The following is a 21,264-nucleotide window of genomic DNA, read 5'->3' on the forward strand; positions in this document are numbered from 1 at the left end:
CAGATGGCATTTGACTCATGAGGGGCTGTGACACTGCAAATATAAATCAAATTAAACAGCAAAATTCAGAGCAGAGGATGAGTCAAGCCCAAGTGCTGCTGCTCCAAAGCAGAGCCTGAAAGAACAAAAAACCCTTTCCCATCAATCACAGGAACAGGAACAATTACCAGACATAGCAGTTTCTTTATGAGCAATAATATTGTAATATTAAAAAAAATGCTATGGATTTGGAGGCTTTGGGATCCTGGGCAGTGCTGGAATGCTTGAGGTGAGGCAGAGGTGGAATGGTGAATGTTTTATTCAGGCTACAGTAATAAAACACAATACACCACTTGAACCAGTGCCCAGGGTGACACAGAGCACACAGCTGAGGCAGGAAAAATCACAGCAAGTTCTTCCAATTATTTAGAAATTCTTACACAAACTCCTCACTTGAGCCCTGGAGCATTTTAGGATTATTATGGTGATAAAACAGGATTTCTTTATTGAGAAGGAAACAAACTTTATGATGTCAAAGCACCATAGCTCCTTGCTCTTTCAGATGCTCAAGAAAGAACACTTCTTATTGCCTTGTGTGTACCTGGTACAGCACAACACAGAATGCAGGTGGGAAATGTCCCTTTGGATTTAATCCTGCTGCTTCCACCACTAAAAGAGCCCTTCCTGCACAATTTCCTGAGCATTCATTCTGTATGACCACCATCAGACAGGATGAAATGGGTAAAAAACTTACAGTTCCACTCCTTACAAAAATAAACCCCAACCGACCTTGAAGAAAAATTTCATTTGTAACAGCACTGAGTGCTCTTTAAGTCAAATAAATGCCAGAGAATTGGCACCACACTTGGTATCAGGGTTGAAGCCACAGCTGAGGCCACGAAATTGTTGCCACTGACCTGCAGCAACACAGCTCAGCTTGGGAAGTTTTCCCTGCTGGATGCAGAAGAGCGAATTGTGCTTGTCCTCTTTGGCACTGGGACTGAGCACAGGTTTTCCTGCACTCCTGTCAGTCCTCTGGCAGTTTGCAAACAGCCCCAGAGCTGCACAAGCTGCCTCCTGCCCTGGCAGTGGGAGCAGAGCTGCCAGCAGGGTCACCCCGTTTCCTTCTCGGGGCCGCTCAGAGCCTGAGCTCTTTGCTGCTTCCTCTGCAGGTACCGAGCTCGGGCGTCCTGGATGGACTGGTCATCATTCCTCTTCTCCATCTTCCTTGCAGAGTTCTCTGGGACTCCTTCTGGGGGGAGAGGAGAGAAAGAAATAAAAGAAATAAACTCTCTGTGTCAAACCCAATGAATCTTGCATTTTCATGGGGGCGCTGGCATTGTACCAGTGTCAAACCATGACACCCACCCCCCCTCCAGCATTACAAGTTCTCCTATTTGTTAAATACAAAAAAAAACCCCAATAAAATCCCTTTTTTTTTTCCCCTCCAAGTCCCAGGCAGCCACTTGAATGACTTCCAGAGAGGACAGACTGCACCACAGCAGGGAGGGGAAAAAAATTCAAAATAAAATCACGCCTTAGCTCCCATGTCAATATTTGCAGCTGGGCTCATCTCATCCCCAAATCTTGCTTTTTTATTGTAGCAGAGAACATGCAGCCTGTGTTCTACACACCCATTTCTTCTCTGAACTGCACATCCCAAACTCAGGTTTGGGCAGGACAGGACAGGAAAAAACATTAGGATAAACTATCTTTAAAAAATTTCCAGAAGCAGGAGGGAGAGAGAGGAAAACATGCAGATATGGGAATGGGAAAAGTCAATATTGCAGATCAGCCACCATCAGGAATGCACATTCCCCCACAGCACTGCAACGTTGGGACTGCTTCTCACAGAAGGGAAGAGAAGCAGAAAATATCTTCAGTCTAAAATAACAATAAAAAAGAAAATCAAAGGCTCTGAGAGCCTAAAATCTGTGTGAGTGAAGCAGCTACTGCAGTCTGGTTCTGGGGGCTGGTAAGATGAGAAGAAGAAGCTTTAATCAGCATCCATTGTTAAAATATTTCTAATTATTATGTCTTGTCAGCTATTCAACCACCTATTTTCATGAAGGTGCCAGAAATACAACATCTGTAAGGTCAATATTAAACTCCAATTAATTGGCAATTGCCTGATGAAGTCATAATGTGAAGGGGGACACAGATAAACAGATTATTTCCTTCATATAAACTAATGAGGCTCTTCTGCATTATTTATAACCAAATGAAATTCCTGTTTAAAATGGTGGGTTCATACAATAATGCAAGGCAGAAAGAGATGCTGGCCTAAGCACAAATCTGCATTTTTTCCTTTTTTAAGGAAATGGAAGAGAGTCTGTATTTACTGTACAATAAATGGATGTTTTGGAAGGGTCAGCTCAGGAGTAAAGAGGCCCTTTGAATACTTGGCTGCTTTAGGAACCTGCTGACAGGAGAATCCCAGGAATGTCAAGCAGCCAGATCAGTTAGCAGGCACCAGTTCTAATTAACACTGACTATTTACACATATGGCATTAAATTAATTGTCAAAATGAGACACTCACCAAAATGTGAGACCTTTTCTTCTCTGGCTACTGCTGAGTGAGGTTTTTGATATCTTTTTTTCTTTCCCTCTGCCCCAAAGCTCTCAGGACTTCTCCCAGGGCGGCATTATTTGGGCAACAATGGCTAAATACCCTTCACAAACTTAACCAGCCTCAAAATGCTTTTATTCAACCTTCCTCAAGCTCTGCTCTAAGAAACCAAAAAGGGGGAGCGTGGCAAGAAGCAGCAAGCAAACACCACAATTCACACTGCTGGGACAGCAAATAAGGCTTGCAGAGCTGTGAGGAGAATAAAACAACCAGAACTACACCAAACAAATTAACACTTTCCAGCCCAGAAGGTGCCATAACGAACACACAGGAGTCCTAAACACCGACAAAAACCACACACACACACACAGAGGGATGAGCTCTGTGCTTACCAAACTGCCTTTTCAGCTCTTCCCTCTGCTGCCACTTGGTTATTTCCTCCTCAGTCACCTCCTCCCTGGCCACACTGCTCAGCTCATAGGCATCCACCTGGTGCAGCCTGGGCAGCAGGTCCCTGACCCACTCGTAGCGCACGGGGCACACAGTGCGCACGTAGATCTTGGAGGTGACGGCCACGTCGTGGAAAATGATCCACTCCAGCTGGGTCTCCTGGTTGTAGAGCTGAAAAATTCAAAGGTTGACTCACAGCTGGTTTGGTTTTCAGAGCCCTCACCTGCAGCAGAATGTCAGTGGTTGAGATGTGAGGGGGTGTTAGCAGGTTTTAGGTGTTCAGATTTAGAATTGCCTGTAGATCCAGAGAGCCAGAGGGAAAGTCCTGCCTGTGTCACTCTCACTTCATAACCCAAACCAAGACTGAGGAAGTGAGGCTCTTCCCCACTCTCAAAATGAACACTGCAGTAGAGCACAAAGCAAGCTCCAGCAGGAGTTAAAGGACCTGCCCCTTATTCCTTTTGGAGATGCTTTTCTGCTTTATCAGCAGGCTTTGGGAACTCACTGTGGATGAAGGGTGGATGTAGACTATGCTGCCATGTCCATCCATGGTGCAGAATGTCCTGGCTGCAGATCTGGAAAAAAAAGGGAATTTTAAAAAACCAACATCACCACAAAACACACATTGCTGTGATTATACAGCAACACAGCAAAATGAACTGAACAAATCAGCAGCAGCACAGAAAAAGTTCTCAAATACCTACCTAGAGGAAGGTGCTTCCAGACTTAAATTGTAAAAAACCATTTAAAGAGTGAAATACTTATATCTAATTTACCACAGCAGCACTGCAGGTGTAATACCACAATAAAAACAGGGTTTGGGAGTGAAGTCTTTTAAAGTTGTGATAACTGGAGATTTCCAAGCCCATCAGCTCAATATCTGGAACCACTCATCAGCTGGTGAGTTCAATTCACAGACAGAAAAATGACATTCCTGGGAAGCTGCTGACACCCTTGGGATGGTGAAGACACTCAAAAGCAGAGGTTCCAGCCCCTTGCAGTTACTACTTTGCTACTTTTACCAACATAAAACCACACTTTAAAGTAATTTGCATAATTTATTTCCCATTCAGTTCTCCAAATTTCATTCCTTACCTCCTAGCAACGTTGATGAAGTATCCTGCACATAAGCATCTTCTCAGTATTTCAGTTTTGGAGCCTTCAAATGTCTCTTTAGGGAAGTCTGGCAGCTGGGAAAAGAAAAAGCAACATGAATCAGGATCTTTCTTCCAGAAAAAGCAGTTAAACCTCCTCCATCCCATGGATTTTAAACTCTGGACAGAGTCCATGAGGAAAGGAGAAGAACTCTCCTTCTTGCCCGCTGTATTTGAGTCACACAAGCAAGGGTGCTCTACAAAAATATTTAAGTGGTTTATTTTCTGCTAGAGGAAGGCAGCAGCCACCTGGAAAAGGCTCAGCATCCACTATATCTCTTAAATATAAGTTTATGCAGCTCAAACATGCTCAGAAATGTTAATATCTTTTACCTGTTTCAGTTTCATGGTTATTTCCCGCAGCTGCCTTTCCACACTAAAAGCAGATTTCACAGCTCTCCAATGGATCCAGTATTTCTGGCACCAGGCTGAAGGAGACTTGCTGAGAACAGGAATATTTGAATTATAAAGAAGCCCTTTGTCAGCTGCTTGCAAAGAAACTTGCCTCTATTTTATTGTTATGGTCATACAAAGGCAACAACATACACAGGCAGATACTTTGTGGGGTTAAATAAAGAGTGCCTTGATGGAAATTACAGATCACAAGATGGAATAAATCTGAAATTAGGAATGAACACACAGATGTGTATCTGCAGCACAGCTAAAAACTGGGAGTTAGGAGCAATGCAAAACCACTTAGTGTAAGGGAGAATTTCATACCTTGCTTTGCACTGCTCAAAAATATTTAAGAGGGTTGCAAAGTCATTGCATCCTCCCACTTGTGAGGCAAGTTCCTGGTGTTGAAGCTCAGCCTCCTTTTGCTTCTGAGGATCACCTGAGGAATAAGTTATATCTCACTTAAAGTAATTTTTATTTATCACTACCTAATTTTCTGTTTGGGTGGTTTTGGCAGGCTTGGCTCTCCATTCCTGTTACTTTTAGATTTGTCTCTCCTTCTACAGCTGCATTTACAGTTGTTCCTCCTTCCACTATTGCTGACCAGGAGCATGTAGATGCCGTTAAATCTATGATTAATCTCATCAGTCAGCACCAGGGATGAAGAATTACGGTCTCTTACCAAGTATTTCTCACTCACAATGAGTGAGAGGCTGACATGGAAAGATAAAGGAATAAACAAACACCTCACAGGGATCAAGTGAGAGGAAAAACAAGACTGTTGAACCCACCCTACCACAGCACCCTCTGATCTATTGAATTCAGCTTTTTCCTACTGCCAAAGTAATGGAGATCTTAAAATAAAGATAAAAACCAGTAGATCTGTGAGATTAGTGGGAATTCACCTTCATCAAATGGGGCAAAAGCAACATTTCCAAAGTGTTCTCTCAGGTCCAAAGGATTTCTCCTTCAGCACAACCCATTCTCCTCAGGAGTGGGAGGCAGGAACCAAAGGCCACTGGAACTGCAGCTGTGGTAGGGGGTGTCAGAAGTTTGTGGGTACTCAAAAGTGAAAGGGATGAAGCAGGGAGGCCTCATCCCATACATCTGGTACTGGAAAAAGTGCCTGAAGGATGGGCATCTGTGCCTGCTGCCTCGTGCACAGGGCTGCTGGAGGGTGACAGGCAAAAAACAAGGGCACAGAGGATGGGAAAGCAAAGGGACGGTTGTGGGATGGTTGTGGGACAGTTGTGGGACAGGGAGGGAGCCCAGGGCAGAATCCAGGTTATCAGGGCTGGCAGCAGGGCCTGTGGCTGCAGCTCCAATGGGCACAGCTAAGGGAGGACAGAGAGAACTGGAGCAGAGCCAGGGAGGGAATGGGCAGGACAAAGGAACCCACAAAGGCTGCAGATGTGTGCCACAGCTGGGGGTGGGCAGCAGGAGGGGACAGGAGAATGGGACAGACTCGGGTTTAGCACTAGTGAAAGACTGAGCTCAGCTCTAGTGGAACTGTGCTCTACTGAAACTACCCTGGAACCTCAGCAATATTACATTTTCCACTTAGAAAACCAAGGGAAACGAGGCAGTGCCAAGTCAAGCCTCTCACAGAAAGCTAATGATCTATTTGGTTAAACAGTTATTGAACAGAAAGTTATCTCACAGAAAGCTAATGATCTATTTGGTTCAACAGTTATTGAACAGAAAGTTATCTCACAGAAAGCTAATAATCTATTTGGTTCAACAGTTATTGAACAGAAAAGACACTGCAGAGGTGATGCCCCATTTGCTAGAAACAATCAGTCCCTGCTGTCTGCATTCAGCCCAACAGCAGCACATCTGCTGAGGTGCATTTTGGTTTCCTGGTGGGGTTTTTTTCCCTTTATTTTTTATGTCACAGAGATTTCCCCTGGTGACCTCTCAGCTGAGGCACTTTGCAGCTCAACAGCCTTGGGACAAACACAACCCTGAGCCCCTCTGAACACACAGAGTGCCCTGACTGCAGAGCTGGGAAAGGTTTTTTCGGGAAGAGGGGCTCCCCACCTGGACGGATGAAGACATTTTCCACGGACAGCATGGCTGCAATGGGAAGCAGGAGATCCTCACAGTCCAGGGAAGCAGCTTTTAGCACAGCACAGGACAGGTTGGGAGGGAGGGGAAACTGCACCAGGAACTCTCCCAGTCTTGTCACATGGCCTCTCCTTATACCAGGAAAAAAAATTATTCTATTATTTTTAATCTAGTATATATATTTAAATATATTTTTGTATTTTATTATACATATATTTTATATATCCATATAATTTTATATATTATATATAAATATATATAATAAATAAAGTTATATGTAATATAGTCTATATATCCTAATAAAGCATTATATATATTAGTATTATAATATATGTTAATTATATATAATAATATAGTATACATTATTACATAATAACACATTATATATTATATAATATATTATTAGAATAATATACTATATATAAATATATAATTTTTATTTATATAATGTTTACAAATATATTTTATATATTTATAAATATATGTATATATTTATAAATATATATAATATATTAATAAATGTATATAATATACATAAATATATAATTATATATTACATAAAATAGTATATATAATATATATAATATACATAAATAATTATTATATGAACAATAATATAATATATAATGTATTATATTACATATTATAATATATACCTATACATTATACACATAATATATTATATAGAATATAGGCTATATTATACATATTAATATATATTTATATTTATTATCTATTATATTTTCATTATATATTATTATATATTTATTATATTATTATATATTTATAGAATATATATTTATTTATATACACAGATTCAATGAAATTATGTTTAAATGTGAATTAGGTAAGAAGCACTTCTCTCTGGACTGTGAGTGCCCACACAAGTGCTGGGGACGTGAAGCGTCATTAGCAATAAAATAATCCACATTTCTCCAGCTTGCTTGTGACTGCTCCATAGCAGACACAGCCAGCTTTTTTTTTTTTTTTTTAGTATTTATAAGAAGAATTCCTGGAAGCTTAGGATAAGATCTCACTTCCTGCCTTGAGCTCTTGGATGGACCTCCCAGCCAGAGCCTGAGCTCCAGAGCCACAACAGGCTGGGATCTGCCCTCAGGAACTCCAGGACAATGTGCACAACCTGATTTTTATCGCCCAAACCCCAAACTCTGCTCTATCCCTGTTTTTGTAGACAGTTTATTAAACCCCAGTAAACTTCCTGGAAGTTAAATAAGGAACCACATTCTGCTGATGGGGAGTGATGGGGGAAGTGTTTTATTCCAAACAAAACACCAATTTAAGCCTTGGGTTTGAAATTCTTGTAGCTACCACACCCCTTTGGTTTTTACCTGTCAATAGCATTGCACTGGTAAAGTTCCTTCAGAGCTTCCAAAATATGTCTTTCCTCAGGAGGGTCCAAATAGGGAAACCTAGGGTTAAAAATTAAATAGATTTGTTCCTTTTCATATTTACAAAAAGAATTTTTAAACCTCCCCAATGCAGGTTCTCTGACCAAAGTTAGATAATCATAACAATCATCTTCTTTGTGCTACTGTACAATCTCCAGCTGTAATTTCTCATGACAAATCCCAGCATGGCACACACTAAACTGCATTTTCTACTCTTGTATGGTCTCAGAACTAAAAAATTCCAGAGAGATGAAACTTTTTTGAGTATAAAACACAGTATTTTAAGGATTTTAAGTACTCAAATGTGTAAAAAACAGAATTTTAAGAATTTTAAGTATTTAAAAGAAGCTAAACCCCAGTATTTTAAGGATTATAAGCATCTAAAAGTGTAAAAACCAGTATTTTAAGAATTTAAATGTATAAAGCAGAGTATTTTAAGGATTTAAAGGTGTACAAACCAGTATTTGAAGGATTTTAAGTATTTAAAAGAACACTAAAAACCAGTATTTTAAGGATTTTAATTATTTAAAGGTATAAAACCGAGTATTTTAAGGATTTTAAGTATTTAAAAGGACACTAAAAATCAATATTTTAAGGATTTTAAGTATTTAAAGGAACACCACAAACACACAAACAAACCCATTTAATTTGGGAAAGATGGGACTTTTGGCAGAGCCTCCAACTGAACTGGAGCTTGGGATCCAAGCTGGAATTCCAGTGCAGAGCAGCAGAAAAGCTGCTTGAAGTTGTCACCCTTGGCTGGGGACCTAATTCTGCCCCCTGCCCCTCCGGGACCGGGATAATCCCACTGCAGGGAGGTCACCTGATGACATCGTGCACAGAAAGGCACTTCAAGGTGAGGATCACAGATGTCAGGCTGGTCCTCCTGATCTCTGGCACGGTGTGTTGGGGCATGCACTGCTCCCAGAACTCCCTGCTGTACAATCCAAAGCTCTTCCCCGCCGACGTCCGGCCGGCGCGGCCGGCGCGCTGCTTGGCTTCACTCCTGCCCAAAAAAAACCAACATCCAAAGCTCTCATCCCTGCTGGTACCACCCAAACGAGCACAAAAAGTCCCTCTTTGTAGATGGAAGAGTTATCCCTGCACAGCAGCTGAAAAATCCAGCTGTGCAAGGAATGAAGAAGAATTTCTGGGCATTTTTCGGAAGCTTAGCTTCATTCCTGCCCCCCAAAAAAAAACCCAACATCCAAACCTCTCATCCCTGCCAGTACCACCCAAATGAGCACAAAAAGTCATCTTTGGAGATGGAAGAGTTATCCCTGCACAGCAGCTGAAAAATCCAGCTGTGCAAGGAATGAAGAAGAATTTATGTACATTTTTCAGAAGCTGTTGTATTCAGCAGTGCTCAGACCTCAGACAATGACAATTCCTCAATATCTGTAACTTTTGGCAAGCTGTATATCCTAAACCACTTTTTACTTGGTTTTAAATTGGTTAATTAAAACCAATTAAAGTGGTTTTTAAACCTTAAAGGAGTTCTTAAATCTTAAAGTGGTTTTAAATTATGGGGCTTTGAGGTTGCTGCCTGTCTTTTTATTTATTTTTTTTAAAGAGTAACCAACACAGAGCATTATTGCCAGAGCAGTTCCCAGAAACAGCAAGTGAGTGACATTTTAAACTTACTTTGAGATGGGAACCACCTCCAGGATGTCCAAACCAACTCGGGGATTATGATTCAACTGCTTCACAAAGCCACTGTCCACCACATATCTGACAAAAACAACCCAGAGAGGTAAAAAACAGGGGCTCAGCAGGTAACTGACACATGGATTTAATAAAAAAAAACCCCACATTTATTCTACCTAGACCACGGTTATTTAGTAGATTTAATTATAAATTAGGTTCAAAAATACTGGTGACCTCTAAGTTTATAATAATATCAATGGTTTTCTTACTACACACTCAAAAAAAGGCAATAGGAGCAGAAAAAAAAGTGGTTTTCCAAAGCCAGACTTTTCTGAATTATTCCCTCTGTCACAACTTTTTATGACGGACAGAAATCAATACCTGACTCCTTCAATGGTCAGAGATGTTGCAGCAATGTTTGTGGAGACCACACATTTTCTGATGCCTCTGGGAGCTGGCAAAAATATCCTTTTCTGTTGATCTAAAGTGACAGTAAATAATGATGTAAAATAAAGTGACAAAATAAAATGAAGCAATATAAAATAAAGCAAAATAAAATAAGGCAAACAAAATAAAATCAAAGTAAACTAAAATAAAATGTGAGGCCATCTGGACTTTCAGTTACTCAGTATCTCCTTCCCACCTGAGGATCCTGAAGTCATATCCAGTGGATTTGGATTTTGACTGGAGGCTCCAGTGCAAGTAGAGAAGGCTGAAGTTTGATTTAGTCTATGATGACCACAAGAAAAAAAAAAACACCCCAAAGTGCCAGAATATTGTAACAAAGGAGTTCCCTAACACCCTTTTCCCAACCCAAACAGAAAATCGGATGAGGATAATGTTTGTAACAAGTCTTGCCGCCCAGATTCCCGTGATGAAGTGAGATTTTGGGTTCTCACCTGTGGACATGGAGCCGTAGAGAGGCAGGATGAGGAGCCCCTCCACAGCCCGGTCGTGCACCTCATAGCGGTAATCGATGGACTCTGCTTTCTTGAAAAGCAAATCACAAGCTCTTTCTATCTCATTCTGCCCTAAAAGACACACACAAGAGCATTTAAGGGACCTCATTAGCTACAACTCTGCCTTCGTGCTTTGCAGCACCTTTAAACAAGGTTGTTTTGTCAACATGCAGAGCTGACAACGTCATTAAAATAAGGAATTAATGGGAGGGGGTTTGGGAGGTGACATCCAGCCTTTCCACAGGGCCTCTCACCAAGGATTTGCCTTAAAAGATTAGATATCTTTTTATTAGATATTGGATATGGGCCTGGCCCATACATTGATGTAGGATTTTACAGCTAAAATAATTCTTCCTCCCTGAATTAATAACCAACTAAACCATGCAGACAACACAGAGTCAATCTGGCTATTCCTAATATGCTCTGAAAACTATTATTTCACAGGACTTTGTGCATCAAACTGCATCTTTCCCTTCTCACTGCTCTGGGAGAAACCAGGCAGGCTTTGGAAGCTTTTCTGCTCTGCTGGCAGTGCCATGATTCACCTGGAGTATCCAGGAAAATCCTCACCTGTGAGGAAAACCAGGATGTCACCCTCTGGCTCATTTAAGTGAACATCCAGAGTGACCTTCACAGCCTGGAACAAACAACAAACAAGCCAAAATCAGTTGAAATCCCATTTAATTCTTGCTAGGACTCATCATACCAACTGATCCTCCCCTATCTCCTGCAGAGATGCTGAGAACACAACACAGCAGCTCATTCTTGGGGCTTCCCCCAGATGAAAAACACCCCAAAAACAGAGAGAAAACAAACCAGACCAGACCTCTGTGACATAGGCAGAGCTGCCCACATCCCTGGGGCTCAGCAGGTTGCAGAATATCTCCTTGACAGGGTAACTTCTCCCTGGAATGTGCTGCACTGAGCAGTGCCCAAAGAACTCTGAGAGCTTCTCCACCTCCAGGGTGGCTGACATCACCACCACCTTCATGTCTGTCCTCCTGCCTGCTGGCTTCTCCTGCAGGAACAGCTTCTTCAGCAGACCAAACAAAATATCCTAGCAGAAAAAAAAAGAAACAGCTGATGTTAATAGCCTGGGTTTGTTAGAAGAGCCTGACAAACGTGGAAGTTTGATGATTTTACCCCGTTGGTACAGTGAAAATCACATATTCCAGGCCCAAGCACTCTGAAGAAAACACACATTTGCCCTGGACATTTTGGCTTCTAGAGTTCCATGATTTTTTTACCAGCTCTCCTCACAGCCTATAGAAATCACCAGTGTAACTCAAGCCCCTTTAAAGGTTTTTCATTTTTATACTCTCTTGGTCAAGTCATTTGTGAGAAGTTACCTCAGACCCATTTTTCATCCCGTTTTCCAGCCTGTGTCCCCTGATTGTGCGTGCACCCTTCCTTGGTTTTATTTATTGCTACAACCTCAGCAAGTTTATTTTACTCTGTGCTGCTCTGAATTACAAACCTGCTCCTTCCATCACTTCAGCTCCGTTATTTGCAATTCCCTCAGATGCCTGAGGGCAAACTGGGATTCAGGAAAGCATTTTTTGCTTTCCCAGCTGGACTGGGAGATTGTTTGCTGGAGCAGGAGGTTGTCTGACACACAGCACAATCTCCTGAGGTCTCAGTGACCTCAATGTCACTTTGCTGGCCACAGAAGGGTCAGGGTGACCTCTGAAAGCTTTTGGGACTCAGGTCTAGATGCCTCCATGGACCCAACAGCCATAATCTCTTTGCACAGTCACATACACAGCCTAAGAAACATTGGGTCTTAGAGCAAGAGAGGTGTTTTGGCTTTTATTTTTGGTATTTTGTGTTGGTTTATTTTTAAAATTAGTATTCTAGAAAGTCTGCATTCTGGTTCCAAACTCCTGGAAATTTTGGGAGAGTATTCAACACCCAGCAAAGTTTTAACTGCATTTAAAAGCAACAACTACAAAAACTCCAACACTATTGGAGGCCACAATTTATGCAGCGTGGACTAAACAAAGCAGCACTTCTGTGCTCTTAGGACAGCAAAAGGACAAAGCACATCCATGGAAAGTCACTCAAAACCCCTGGGAACAGGCTGAAGGGAAAGGAAGGGATAAACAGAGCACAGAAAAGGAGAAACAGTGACCCAAAAACCAGATATGAGGTGACACTCACGGTGCTGAGGCTCCTCTCGTGAGCTTCATCCAAAATGATGACACTGTACTTGCTGAGGAGGGGGTCTGTCAGGATTTGCCTCAGAAGGCACCCATCAGTCATGTACCTGATGGCAGTGTCCTGCAAGGTTCAACCACACACTCAGCTGCCAGCCTGCCTTTGTATTTCAAAGCAAACCTTTCAGTACAGATCATTTGTCCAGGACACCACAAGGATTTTCCTTAAAAGATACTTAAGGGCCTGGCCCATGCATTGATGTAGGATTTTACAGCTGAAAGAATTCTTACTGTGTTCATGCACAGCCGCATGGGTGCTTGGCAATATTTCATCTTCAAAGTGCCCAAAAAACTGCCTCAAATGAGTCTGAGGACACAAACAGCTGGGACAGCCCCTTCCCAAAGCTCTGGGAGCCCAGCACAGCCTGGGTGACCCTGCCACACCCCCAGGACCGTACCCAGGGCCCCACCTCAGAGGTGCAGTCGTCGAAGCGGACCTGGTAGCCCACGAGAGTCCCCAGGGCACAGCCCATCTCCTCGGCCACCCTCTGTGCCACCGACACGGTGGCCACGCGCCGCGGCTGCGTCACACCGATGGCACCGTGCTTGGCCAGGCCTGTAGGGACACAGAAGGGCTTGGGTTGGAAAGGGAATTAAAGATCATCTCGTCCCACCCCGTCCTGGGATACCTTCCACTATCCCAGGTTGCTGCAAGTCTTCTCCAGCCTTGAGCACTTCCAGGGACGGGGTGTTGGAGTCCAGGGCTTCCCTCTGGCTGCCCTGGCAGGGGTCAGAACCCCCCTGGACAGAGCCCCCACAGACACTGTCTGTGATCTCTGTCCATGGAAAAGAGTTTTCAATCTTACAGGATGAATTACAAGCTCTGAGTGTTTGATATAAGTAATAATTTAGTGTGACACGGGTGCAAAAGTAAAATTTTAGGATTCTAGATAAAGGGTCCAAAGGGGACAAGATGGAGGAAATTTGGTGTGTCTTGTCCTTTTTCTCCTTCTTCATGCCCTCCATGTTTCACTGTGGTGTTGGCACTTTTCTACTGGTTTAGGCTGGGGACACACTGTCCAACGTAGGTGACAGATATTGGCATGTTATTGTAAATCCAGCACAGGTAGTTTGTGGTATTTAATGTTTGTACCATCCCACTGAGGGCAGAGCCCCACACGCTGCCCTGCAGGACAGAGCTGCGGCAGGGCAGCAGAACATGTTAGAGATAAACAGAATAAACAACCTTGAAACCAGCACAGACTAATTATGACTTCTCCTTTGGCTGTGGGGCTAAGAGACTTTTGACAATGTCAGAATCATCTCAATACCACAGATTCCGACAATGAGGAATATTCCCTGGGCAATCTGTGCCAGGCCCTCCCATCCTCACAGGGAACAAAAATATTCCCAATATCCCACCTAACCCCACTCAGTGAGAAGACATTCCCTGTGTCCTGTCACTCCAGACTCCTTCAGGTACTGGGAGGGGCTCCAAGATCACCCCTGGAGCCTTCTCCTCCAGGCTGAGCATTGTGAGCTGTGCTGCTCCAGGTCACTTCATAACACACTCCTATGTGAGAAACACTAATGACTTGTTTTTTAAAATCTTAAAAGTTTATTTGAATAAAATAGTTATAAAATAACTATTATATATTACTATACAATTACTATACTATACAATTACTATAATTACAATTACTATAACTATTTATAGTAATAAAATAGTTATAAAAAATAGTAATAAAATTAGAGTTATAAAAATTTGGATAATGATGATTAGGATTCGATGAGATAATAAAAAGCAAAGAATTATGGACGTCTGGATGCTGTTGGGCACTAAGTTGCCAGAAATATGCTTTGTGAACAAAGGAGTAACACTTAAAAGCAATAGCCTGTTACATATTTATATATTTTATAGATTATGTATAAATTCTTTGCAAATTAAGAATTTTTCTGGTTTTTGTTAACTTCTCTTTAATCTTGGTGGTTCTATAAAGATGGAGAGAAGGTGGAAGCATGTTTGTCTTTTCTGATAAGGAAGCTGTAACTCTTTAGGTGTCCTGTTGCTGTTATCTCTGTATGATGAGTTCCTTGATTATCTCATTCCTTTCTTGAGCTAGTAAAAAATATCTTACATCACAGTTTTTATTTGAACATTATAACCTAAAACTATATTTACCACACTACTTAAAAAGGATTAATACAGCATTACAAAATAGTCCTCTACAATACACATAGCATTTAATATTTGCGAAGAGCCAATCATAAAACACGCACTTTCCACACCTACACAATGTACACGTGGCCACGGCTTATTTTTTTATTTAAAAGCTTTAACCAAGCCACCTCCTCTCACTACAGCCCAGCCCGAAACTGCGTCACCCGGGGGGGGGGGTAGGGGGAATACGAGCTGAGTTTATCCGCACCCCGCGGAGGTTGGGGGGGGTTCGTTACCTGCCTCGTAGAGGTATTTGGGCAGCTGCGTGCTTTTGCCGCTGCCCGTCTCGCCGGTGACGATGAGGAAGGGCTGCTCCAGCACGGCCTCCACCAGCTGGCGGCGGGAGCGGCGGATGGGCAGGGCGGGGCCGTCCATGGCGGCTGCCGGGGCTCACCTGCCTCACCTGCCTCACCTGAGGCCCCGCCCACACGCGCACCTGGCGGGAACCCCCGCGCGCGCGAGACCCCCGCGCCCTTCGCGCATGCGCGCCGCGCTTCCCTCACAGCTCTTCCCGCCTCCTCCATAGGCCACGCCCACACAGCTCTTCCCGCCTCCTCGATAGGCCACGCCCACACAGCGCTTCCCGCCTCCTCCATAGGCCACGCCCACACAGCGCATCCCGCCTCCTGATAGGCCACGCCCACACAGCGCTTCCCGCCTCTTCGCTAAGCCACGCCCACACAGCGCTTCCCGCCTCTTCGCTAAGCCACGCCCCCCCGCTCTCCCCTGAGCCCTCACGGCGCCTCAGACTGAGGGAATCGCCTCAAGAGTGGCAAAAATCAGTAAGTTACAAAATGCAAAGGGTTGGAAGGACCTCCAAATCAATGGGTGGGGAGAACAGGCTGCTCAGATTTATTGGGAATTACTTCGAAATCAATGGGCAGGGAGAACAGTCTACTCAGATTTATTTGGAATCGCCTGGAATCGCCTCAAGAGTGGCAAAAATCAGTAAGTTATAAAATGCGAAGGGTTGGAAGGACCTCCAAATCAATGGGCAGGGACAAAAGGCTGCTCAGATTTATTTGGAATCGCCTCAAGAGTGGCAAAAATCACAAAGTTACAAAATACAAAGGGTTGGAAGGACCCCCAAATCAATGGACAGGGACAAAAGGCTGCTCAGATTTATTGGGAATTACTTCTAAATCAAAGGGCAGGGAGAACAGGCTACTCAGATTTATTGGGAATCTCCTCAAGAGTGGCAAAAATCACAAAGTTACGAAATGCGAAGGGTTGGAAGGACCCCAAATCAATGGGCAGGGACAAAAGGCTGCTCAGATTTATTGAGAATTGCCTCGAAATCAAAGGGCAGGGAGAACAGGCTGCTCAGATTTGTTGGGAATCGCCCCAGGAATGATAAAAATCACAAAGTTACAAAATACAAAGGGTTGGAAGGACCTTGAAATCAATGGGTGGGGAGAACAGGCTGCTCAGATTTATTGGGAATTGCCTCAAAATCAAAGGGCAGGGAGAACAGGCTGCTCAGATTTATTGAGAATTGCCCCAGGAATTACAAAAATTACAACAAAACTTGAGCCTTGAGTGCACAAGTCAATGTCCTGATGGAACGACCCTGAGTAGGAAAAACACATGTTTTAAAATCTAAGGGACAAGAAACAATCTCGAATTCTGTCATAAATCAGAGTAACATTCTCTTTCCATAGGTCAGCTAAATGTCATACTGTGTCACATTAGGCTGTTACACAATATTGAACAAAACACAGTTGTACACATAGAGAAAATAGTAAAATATTGATAAACAAACCTGCTTCACCAAAGCATCTACCTTAGAGAGGAAAAGTTCTTTGATCTTTTTATACTTTCAAGCCTCATCAACAAGAGATGAGATTCAATGAGAAAGAGAGAGCAGCCAACAAGTTCTAAGTGATGTGTTAGAGAAAATAAATTACTTGTTAGAATTTTAAAAGATTAGGGTTGGACATGCTTCAGTGATGTCAGACCTAGGGGCAGCTTAACAAAGCTGTGGGGAAAAAAAAAAAAAAAGGATCCCTCTGGTAGTGGAAACAAAGAATGTAGAATTTAGGGGACATCTGGTAGAACTCCCAAGATGTGGAAGGAACAGATAAACCCAACTCAGCCCCAAGTGGGTAAAAGGTAATTCTGGTAATTTTGTGACCACTGACCCAAGAAACCCACTGACCCCAGAGAGAAAGACTCAGCACGGCACTAATTAGCATCAGAAGCAAATCATTAACCGATAGAAGATAGAATACTAATTAACGAGTGGACTGTGTGACTCCTCGGCAAATGAACACCAATTCCTTTGTGCGCTAAAATGTGTAACAGTAAAAAGTTTTGATGGTTGGGGTGCCTGCTCTGTGAGGTTCACCCAGGCTTGGCAAGGCTGAAGTAAATAATCGATGTCCCTTTGGAATGTGCAGGTATCGCCTTGTTGCACTGAGGGTAACAAATGTGATTTTTTTAGGACGTTGATAACCTTTTAAGGACATTAATAACCCCAAAACTCCCTGTGATGAACAAATGAAGGCGCTGCAGCTCCGCCTGTGAGTTCACAGCAGACCTGAAGGTGGCAAGCACAGAGCACTGAACACACACCAGCTGCAGTCCAGCTCCCCTGTTTTTCCCAAAACGCGATTTTTTGTGGTGTGTTTTGCCCCAGCTCAGTGCTTGCTCCCCTCACACGTTGTTGTTTCACCCTCCATTGGGCTCCATCACTGAAAAAAAAGCCCACAGTAAATTTGTTGTCACATCAGGAGCAAACTCAGGCCACCCACTGAGTCTGGTTATCCCAAATTCCCTCAATTTTTGCCTCTGGCACAATGGGAGAAATATTTCCTCACTAGGAACGTGCACTCTAAGGCTTGGAAAATATTCTATCAGTGCCCAATGTTGTCACCTTCAACTTTGCCTAACCTACAAATAATTGTTTAGTCTGCCAACAACCAGGCATTGTAAAATCCCACAATAAGGTGGTTTGTGACAATCTGACAAAAAAAAATAGTGGCATGTGCCAATACACTCTATGTTGTTATACCCTTTATGGAAAATATCATGTTTATTGCCTCACCATTTACTTAGGTTGCCACTGGTAATTTACGGTTAATGGTGATCATATACCCATTTGAAACTTCAAACCCATTTCACTTTTTGCTGCGTATTTGCCAAGAAATATTTAATGGTTTTAATAGGCACACATTTATGTACACACACTTGCAGTCTGCATGATTTTGTTTATATCACATCTTTCTTTTGGCAGACACGGGGCTAAGTAAGGTTTTTCAATTTTTTTTTTTTTTTTTTTTTTTTTTTTCCCTGTCCTCCCAGCCTGGGAATAGCAGATTTAGTTTTAATCAACCCCTTTGCAGTCTTGAACTTTGTCCTCCTGGAATACAGTGCCATTGATTGAAGGATTTCCCTCTGTCTAATAAACATTAATGAAGCACGCTTTATAATTCCCCTGTGATCTTATCTCAGTTTCACAGATGGGGAAAACAGAAACAAATTAAGGGGTCTGCACACACCACAAATCAAAGGCAGAGCTGGGGGAAGAACCCAGGAATCCCAGCACAATTCCCTGCTCCAATAACTGAGAAATGTGCTCCCATCCTGCAGCTGCTCTGGCAGTAACTGTGTTGCACAGGGCAGCATTGTTACCTTCAGGCCATCCAGGAAGACTAAAATTGCTCTTTTTCCTGAGGTTTAGCTCCCCACAGAACTACAAATTCTGTGAGGTGGCAGAGGGCTGTGGCTCTGCTGGATCAGCTGGATTATCCCTCAGGATGTCTTTATTCCCTTCTGAGCAGAGGATCTCTTTTCTTTTCTGATTAGCAGAGATCTAGCAGGATGTGGGGAATATTCCAGCCCCTACTGGTTCACTGTGGGGTTTATCCATCTTTCCCAGAAGAGAAGCCTGATTTCCTGGGGAATTTTCATCTCCTAGCTCTGGACGATGTGATCCATTCCAAGTGCCTGAGAAGAAAACTACATGTATTAATTACATCCAGCAAGGAAAGACAGGTAATTGCCTTGTGCCTGGAATCTCTAAGTAGGGCCACTTTCTAACAGAACAATCCCCGAGCTGTGATTGCAGCAGAGACAGAAGAAACCAATGTTCCCTGCAAGCTGCACTCCTGTCAGACACCCAGCAGTTTTTCTGACAGCCAGGATTTTTGTGGCACTGGCTGTGAGTCATTATTGAAGAAGTGTTATTCTTAAAACAGAGGAAGAGTGCTGGAGAAAGGAGGTGTTAGACAGGAAAAAAAACCCAAACCCCTTTCACACCTCCATCTGCTGCCTTGCTACCAAACATTTACAAATTGACAAGTTTTATTGCAAATCTTGCTCCGCTTGTTAAAAATTGCTTCTTTTTGAAGACAGGATCAGACGTTTAGCCTTTCTCCCCTACCGTGAATATATTTTCCTTGTGTTTAGCTCCATGGAAAACAATAATTCCTACAGTCCAGCCTTCTGCCAGGCCAGCCAGCTTATTCCTAACTGCACTCCCTAAAAAAAACCTGCAGGAAATACAGCACTGGCAGGAATCTGCACTGGTTTAGCTTGGTTTGTTCTGCAGGTGGGCAGTGTCCAGCCAGATCCAAGCTGGGAGTTGCTCTGGTGGAATAAAATATTTTTGTGCTGGAAAGGGATTTGCAGTTCTCTGCTGCAGTGCTGAGAAGCTCCTCAGCCAGGTCTGACCCAGCCAGGCACAAAGGGTGACAGAACTGCCACAGCAACTGCTCATCCTCTTCTTGGTGACCACAGCCCTGCCCAGCTCACCCCGATCCCATTCCCCTCCCAGCTGCTCTGGAGCTGTGTCTGCACATGGCCAGGACCTGCAGTGACTCACAGTCACACTCTCAGGTCTCTGTGCCCCAGTTCTGCAAACCTTTCTGCACAAACATCATTGTATTCAGCAGAAGAGACCTGGTGTACTCACTGCAGGCCTCAGCTGATTTTCTTAAAGCCCTGTTTTCTCTTTAAAGTTGGTCTAGGAAGGGATTCTGTTGATTTACCTCCTCACACATATGCCTGCTTCACCCTTCAAAAATTTAACTCCAGTGTCAGATCTGCAGCTGTTTCCGAGGCCACGTCCATGAATGATTGCTGCTCCTGCCAGGTGCAAGCCTGAATAAAAAGGTCAGGGGCTGGGGAGAGGATTAAGCTTTGGCTCAGCTGTTTGCATTCTCACACAGAGCACGGTCTGTCCATCCATCTGTCTGTCAGCCCTCACACGCCATCCAGACAGGTGAGGAGCTGAACGTTGGAAACAATTCAGTGACGCTCATACAAAGCCACTACACCGTGTCTGTGGTTTAAAAAAAGCTCCCCCAGCAATCCTCCAAGCAGCCCTTGGATCAGGGAAATTATCTGTGCAGAAATATAAATGCAGAATGGCATGGGAACAGTCTCCCAGGAGACTGGGGTAGGGCAGATTGGAGAATACCTAAATCTCTAAATGGTGTCTGAGATTTTCATGTTAAATTGGAACATTTTCTTCCCACGCTTACCTAAGGAGATGAAGGGAGGCAGCTTATGGGCACTTAGCACATACACTGAGAGCAAGCAGGGGAAAAAATCCAGAAGGCATGGAGCAGACCCATCCCCCTGGATCTCCACCTGAAGTATTCCACTGATTCAAGGCCTTTTGTACCTGCAGCAGTGAAAACTGTTGGCTATTTTGAGACCTTCTCACGCTTGCACTTATGTTACAACCCATGGGAAGCTGCCAATCTATTTCTGTATATTAGGCATCCTTCCCCTTCTGACTTCCTTATCAAATGTGCAAAACAATCAATAATTCATTTAGGCCCTCCATTTCCCATTAGAGTGCACCATGGCTGTGATTTAAATATATTTCTGTGACTGTAGAATGAGCAGATACCCTAAACTACCCTGGAAATGCCCTCTTCACATGACAGCATCTCCTGCCACCCAAAGTAGTTTTATTTCTCCAGCTGTTAAATCTAGGACAAAATACTACTCTTTTGTTCTATATTAAGACCATGGAATAACAGCAGCTGACTTCCCAGCCTCTGTCCTCGTGGAAGGGAACAGCAGGATGAAGAGTTAACCCCTGGCATGGGCTTTTCTCATGCTAAGTCATTAAGAAAAGCCAGATCTCCTTGATGCTCTCCTGGATAACAAAAAACTGGAGGTTGATGAGCTGGGGGTTGCCTTCCTCCCCTTGCCATGGCCCTCACCACGTACTGGAGATCCAGGCTCACCTGGGATTGCCTTCCACGGCCTCGTTTGAGGCTCATGTAGCTTAATTAAGGAT

At 43.3% G+C, this 21,264-nt stretch overlaps 1 protein-coding gene across 2 annotated transcripts; it reads right to left on the bottom strand.

Moving 5' to 3' along the window:
* Positions 1-280: 280 nt before the first annotated feature.
* Positions 281-15,510, bottom strand: DHX40 (DEAH-box helicase 40). 2 transcript variants are annotated; one of them, XM_002196430.6, is made up of 17 exons: positions 15,245-15,510; positions 13,258-13,403; positions 12,792-12,911; positions 11,458-11,688; positions 11,202-11,268; positions 10,572-10,703; positions 10,054-10,153; positions 9,670-9,756; positions 8,849-9,031; positions 7,966-8,046; positions 6,590-6,747; positions 4,874-4,988; positions 4,487-4,595; positions 4,095-4,189; positions 3,505-3,574; positions 2,942-3,170; positions 281-1,231 (listed from the first exon to the last, which is right to left on the bottom strand). In XM_002196430.6, exons 1-17 carry the CDS (start codon positions 15,381-15,383, stop codon positions 1,092-1,094), a joined length of 2,202 nt encoding a protein of 733 aa, XP_002196466.4. In that variant the 5' UTR covers positions 15,384-15,510; the 3' UTR covers positions 281-1,091. The 2 variants fall into 2 exon arrangements, with proteins under 2 accessions (XP_002196466.4, XP_030143844.4); XM_030287984.4 differs by having other exon boundaries at positions 952-1,228.
* Positions 15,511-21,264: the final 5,754 nt, after the last annotated feature.

The sequence above is a fragment of the Taeniopygia guttata genome, chromosome 19 (genome assembly GCF_048771995.1).
Source record: "Taeniopygia guttata chromosome 19, bTaeGut7.mat, whole genome shotgun sequence".
NCBI classification, from domain to species: Eukaryota; Metazoa; Chordata; class Aves; order Passeriformes; family Estrildidae; genus Taeniopygia; species Taeniopygia guttata.

Coding starts and splice junctions, on each gene's coding strand:
- DHX40 (XM_002196430.6), bottom strand. CDS start 15,383: ATGGACGGCCCCGCCCTGCCCATCCGCCGCTCCCGCCGCCAGCTGGTG. Junction 10,154..10,571: donor CTACGGCTCCATGTCCACAG/GTGAGAACCCAA, acceptor CTGTCACTTTAG/ATCAACAGAAAAGGATATTT. Junction 4,596..4,873: donor TTTGAGCAGTGCAAAGCAAG/GTATGAAATTCT, acceptor TCCTGTTCTCAG/CAAGTCTCCTTCAGCCTGGT.